General features: G+C 44.7%; 1 protein-coding gene across 1 annotated transcript in view; it reads left to right on the top strand.

Moving 5' to 3' along the window:
• Positions 1-3947, top strand: part of LOC114486044 (rho guanine nucleotide exchange factor 11-like) — a 76235-nt gene extending 72288 nt beyond the window's left edge. Inside the window, exons 4-7 of the mRNA XM_028488148.2 lie at positions 990-1004; positions 1334-1422; positions 2413-2511; positions 3910-3947. Of these exons, the coding sequence (XP_028343949.1) occupies positions 990-1004; positions 1334-1422; positions 2413-2511; positions 3910-3947 (241 nt within the window). The remainder of the gene's footprint in view (positions 1-989; positions 1005-1333; positions 1423-2412; positions 2512-3909) is intronic.
• The last annotated feature ends 2053 nt before the right edge of the window (positions 3948-6000 follow it).

Consider the following 6000-nt stretch of genomic DNA (forward strand, 5'->3'; position numbering starts at 1 on the left):
CCAACTCCGTCCCTTTGCCCCTGCCTCCTTCCTCAGAGGCAACCAATGATATATGTTTCTTTTGTACCCTTTCAGAGGTATTTTACACATTTTATATATATGTAAGCAAACATATAAACAAATCATTCCTTCTCTTTTACCGTCTACATAATTCTGCATCTTTTTCCACTCAACAGCATGTCTTGGAGACGATTCCTTATCATATATAAAGAGCCCCCTCATTCTTTTATATGACTGAATACTGTGTCATTATATTGATATACTGCAGTTTATTTAACCAGTCACCCATTATGAACACTTAGATTCTTTGCAGTGTTTTACCACTGCACACAGTGCTTACATGAAGCCCCTCTACATAGTCATTTGCTAGATATGAATAGGAGACACCCTCTGGAGGGGCAGCAACTATTGATTAGGAACTGGCAACTTGTACACTTTTCTAAAAAGGAGAGGCATAGCAATGATCTGAGTTTCTCCTTTTCCTGCAGGGGCCCTATTATTAGATCTGGTTTGGTGATCCGTGGTACCTTGAGGTTGTAGGGCCTTAATAGTTTCTAAGCAGGGTGCCTCAAGCTGGCTGTAGGAATGGGGTTGGAATACTACCACCAAACAGACCAGATTCCTGTTCTCCCATGGTACGCGCAAAATAAGTGGAATTTCAGAGGCTTGGGTCATCATTGTACGCCTCCTTTCTAGAAAAGGGTACAAGTTTCCAATTACCCAACTAAAGGCCTAGTTACCCTCCTAGAGACACTTGTTTTGGAGAGGGACGAAGAGACGAAGCTAAAGTGAGAGAGAGTGTCTCTGATACAGCCACTGCAGTCCTCTGCTGTGTCCCTGCAGGCCTCTGTGTGTTTGTGACCCTCCCATCCTTGCCTTCCAGTCCCCGCTTCCTTACAAATCATCACCTAAAACTAACTAGCTGTTTGGTTTTTTCTTGTCTTTTTCTCGCATTCATTTTCTCTGCTGCCTCCGTTCTGTTCCATCAGCCCCATTGCAGCCTGGTAAGACCCAATAAGCATGTGTATTTGTGCACACCCTGTTCTTGCTATTGTCTCTTTGTCTCCTGACTCCAGGAAGGGCTATTTCCCTTCACACCTTGCTGGGTATTAAAGAGATCATGCTTGCCTTGCCAACCTAGGATTCCAGATAGGTGATGTTGCCAGTGGTGGAGGTGTGGCTGATCTCCCACCAGATTGAGCGGGTTACAGGGTGAGAGGGTCGGTCTCTTGTTACCCAAGACTCAGGGCCCCTTTGACAGAGCTTCTTTCTGCTACAAGGCTGGTCCCTCCCTGCCCAATTCATTGTTGTGCTTTCGTTACTCTTTCTCCAGGTTAAGTAGCCTGTCTTTGGGAGATTCAGCACCTGAACGCAAGTCCCCTTCCCACCACCGCCAACCCTCCGACACCTCTGAGACAACAGGTGACCTTCTCGGGGCATTAACACGTAGACACAGAGGTGTTTACCCATACAGACAGATCTGTATACCCCAGATGTAAAACAACTTAGCCTTTATATTGAGCTCATAATGTGTGCTAGGTATTGTGTTATATGTTTTATACAAATTACCTTATTCAGTCCTTTTATCAATTGTAGAAAGTAGATTTTATCATACCTATTTTATGGATGAGGAAGCTGAGACACAGAGTGGTTAAAAAATTTGCCAAGTGTATAGGCTTGTAGGATACAAAACCAGGACCTGAAACCAGTTGAGTTTTAACTCTAGAATTCATGCTTTCTCCATCACAGGAAGCAGTCACACATACGTGCACACGTGCACGATGTCTAGTAACACGCCCACAGGGATGGAGTCAGTTAGGAGTTATAGTCTCTCTCTCTTTTTTCCTACGCTCTGCATATGGTTGTATGTGTGACAAACGGGGTTTTCTCTTGTCATTTATCCTTCCCTGGATTTTGACAATGGGCCAGCCCTCAGTCACCCCACGTGAGTTACCCAGCTCTGCAGAATCAACAAGCGCTGGTGTCCCACCTGCTGTATTCATTGGACGTAATTTGATGGAGAACTTCCAGTCTCACTTAGGCTTCAATCCCAGGGCTGCTTCTCTAACATTAGCCTTCAGGCTGGAGTTGGCCATGCCCCTTCTTCGACCAGTCTCACCCAGACAGGCCTAAAAAGGCAGACATGCATAAGAGAGACAAACATCTCAGCACCTCAGAGAAAGGAATTTCTTGTATAGAATACAGAGTAGGTGACAGGGTTTTGTCGATCACTGAGGAAGGCAGGCATTGCAATAGCGTGTGTGGGCAGGAAAAGTCTGGGGAATCTGGAAAGGCTTTCTGGAGGAAGAAACACACTGGGACTTCCCTGGGTTAGTCTTGGCTTGTGTGCACTAACTTTCTGATGACAGTTCCTACCGAACTCCCTTCTTTCTCCTCCTTACCTCTCACCAGGTCTCGTTCAACGCTGTGTCATCATCCAAAAGGACCAGCATGGCTTCGGCTTCACAGTCAGCGGGGATCGCATTGTTCTGGTGCAGTCTGTGCGGCCTGGTGAGTGTTGTGTCCCTGCTACCTGCAGTGTACAGTTCTTACAAAGCCACCATGTATGTGACAGTGCCATAGGACTTGAAGAACTTGCATGTGCTTTCTCTGGAGGCCTGGGCATCCTGGGGCATGAATGATTCATTCTAGAACTGGTTCTGCAGGGGCATCTGGGGAAGTCTCCACAATGCTAAGCTTCCAGGCAGAATTTCTAGGGAATCACACTCCAGGCTTGTTTCCCCTGTTGGAAGTGTGAAAATGGCACAGTAGCCTTCAGGTCATCAGGCAGGTGCCTGATTGCCCTCCAAGGGAGCTCCTCGTCCTGGGTTGGAAGATGCCGTGGAGAATTCGAAGACCCTCTTTCTGCTTTCTCACCTTCACATGACCTTGCTCCGTGCACGAATGGTCACTGTGCTCCAGCAGTTCACAGTTGAGACAGGCACACTGGTCTAAATGTATCTGCAGATATATTAACACTCAGTAATAAATGACCTAAAGATGTGTGTTGGACAGTACATGGGAGGAAAGGGTGTTATTGTAAGTTTGTATTTGGGTAGTTGGTGGTTCGAAGCTAAGTATTTCCCTTCTGATCAGTTTAGGAAGCCTCCTTAGAAGAAAATAGGATTTCAGGAGTAGTTTGAAAGATGGCCGTGGAAAACACATTGGCAGGATAGAAATTTGGTGGGAAGGGAGTAGAGAGTGGGAGGGCATTATAAGCAAATCGATCAAGTAACCAGTGATGTGTGAAAAAGCTTCAGATATTTCAAAGCACTATCATATGTCAGGTGGTAGAATCATTGTTGTTAAGTGACCCAGACTGAAGAAGATGATCAGGAAGGAGATGGGAGTAGGGGAGAGTATGAAGCAAGTATCCCTAACACGAGCAAGTATCCGTAGCAGGAGTGAACTTCAGTGTAGCAAATGGTATTGGGCCTGGCAACGTGGCGCATCATAAGCTTGAAGAAGAGTACAAGGAAAGGGGTAGGGGGCAGGCCAGCATTTTCCCACTAAGTACAGTGCAAAATGGGAAGGAAATATACTTACATAATTTGGGAGAAATATTTGGGATTTATTTAATGGGAAAAGTGAAAAGAGAATTTCAAATATATGACCAAAATGAGGTATGTGGATCATACAAGGATATAAATAATTATAGCTCCTTATGTTTGGTAGTTAACTTTTGTCAGTGAGAGGTTTGTTTTTCATATCCTAGGGTAGAGCTCTGAAAAGATACTTTTATTCTTTGCTTCCATATTCTCTCAAGGTTCCTGGACTAGGGTGAGACAGAGCAAGTGGGACTGCCAGTAACTTGTACTTTACCTCTATGGTCTGTTTGATACAGAAAGTATGGGGATCCCCTCCAGTGAAGTGTGAGTTCAGCACTCTTCCAGTTTTTCCTCCTCTCAGACCTGGAGAGGAAAGAACAAAAGGATGGCTTGCAGTAAAATAAGAGTTTTGGAAAATCTGTGTATGTATGAGTATTTCGGGCAGGAGAGAGGAAGAGGCTTCATTTGGATTGGCATTGAAATCACAAGAGTAACAAAGCAGTTGTTGTCTTTTCCAGATTTTAGCCTTCTCAATTCACTGTTTCTCAAAGTGTAGTCTGTGTTCTGCGTACATCAGAATCACCTAGGCCCTTAGGACGATTGAAATCCTCATTCCGGGGCCCAGTCCCAGAAGGACTGAATCACTTGCTAGCAAGGGGGTCAAGGAATATGCTTTTTAACAAATTCTCCTGGTGAGTTTCTTGCGTACTGAAGTTTAGAACTGCTCTAATTCCTTTACTCTGAAAAGTTTAATTTCTTTTATTCCCTAAGTTATTAGAAGTCACCTCATGTGTTTCATACATTCAGGAAAAATAGCTCTTTCCTCTCCACCTTTAGTTTCTAGATGACAGTGTAAAAGAGAGTTTTCAAGCTACTTGCAAGTACTTTTCCATAAATAGCACACTTTAGATGAGGGTAGTCTGGGTCCCAATACTGAAAAGCCAAATTGGAATGTAGTCATCACTCTAATTTCTCTTTTCAGACTAGAAACATCTAGATGTGCTTTGTCGGAGTTTTGTTTTGATCAGATGAAGGCAACTTACAGATTTAAGGATCATCCTGGGGCAGATTTACAAGAAACATAATTTTTATGCTTCTCATGAACTTCTTTCTTTTTTTTTTTTAATAAGCTTTGTGAGTGAACATATTTTTTAAATTTATTTATTTATTTATTTGGCTGCATCAGGTCTTACTTGCATTACGCGGGAACTTTCATTGCAGCTCACAGGCTCTTCGTTGTGGCGCACAGGCTTCTCTCTAGTTGTGACGTGCAGGCTCCAGAGCACGCAGGCTCAGTAGTTGTGGTGCACAGGCTCAGTAGATGAGGCATGCGGGCTCAGTAGTTGTGGCATGTGGGCTGTCTAGTTGAGGCACGCGGGCTCAGTAGTTGTGGCACGTGGACTCTCTAGTTGGGGCATGTGGGCTCGGTAGTTGTGGTGCGTGGGCTTAGTTGCCCCACGGCCTGTGGGATCTGAGTTCCCCACCCAGGGATCGAGCCCGAGTCCCCTGCATTGGAAGGTGGATTCTTTACCACTGTACCCCCAGGGGAGTCCCTCATGAACTTATCTCATCATTAGTGTTTCTTATGCTTCCTGGGTATAACTTAAACTAGGACTCTAACTTATTTAAAACTACATTTGACCTTCCATATCCGTGAGTTTCGCATCTGAGAATTCTGCATCCATGGATTCAACCAACTGCAGATTGAAATTTCCATCTGCAGTTGGTTGAATCCACAGATGTGAAACCTGCAGGTGTGTACTACTCCATTTTAAGTAAGGGACTTGAACATCTGCAGATTTTGATATCTGTGGGAGGTACTAGAACTAATCCCCGGTGGATACCCAGGGACGACTGACTGTACGTGGTGATCAAAACCACTGCAGCTCCAGAACAATTTTTTAACAGAAAATAAAGCAGTGATCATTATCATCCTTAATGCTAGGAACCCCCATAATATCCTTGTGAACCTCTCAGGGCTTAGGGACCACGGTTTGAAAACGCTTGTTGTAATCCTTTTCTCATATTCCTCTTAAAAATGATTATTACTTCAGCAATTGTTTAAAACAGTGAACTCGTTCTTCCCGCTGGATAATAGGAATAACTCTTATTTGACCTTGGAACACATCTAGACACATTCAAATAAAGCACACATTACTCTCCCCAGAAAAAGGCCCTGCCTCTCTGCCACCTTGGCCTGGCTCTCAGAGGAGAAATCTGGCTTCTGAGCCAGGTGGAGGAAAGAGCAAGAGATGTGTCCTTATACAGTCCAGTCCAGCTCAAAGCTAGTTGTGTCACTGGAGCAGAATAGGATGTACACCCAGCATTTGAGGCACTTAACACAGAGAGGTGAGAAGAGATTTGAGGGGGAAGGTGATCTGACAGGGTCGTTGGTGTAGATTCAGCCGCCTCTGGAAAGGTCGTGGGGCCCTGCTGACCAGGCTTCTCCTTC

The sequence above is a fragment of the Physeter macrocephalus genome, chromosome 4, assembly GCF_002837175.3.
Source record: "Physeter macrocephalus isolate SW-GA chromosome 4, ASM283717v5, whole genome shotgun sequence".
In the NCBI taxonomy this organism is placed as follows: Eukaryota; Metazoa; Chordata; class Mammalia; order Artiodactyla; family Physeteridae; genus Physeter; species Physeter macrocephalus.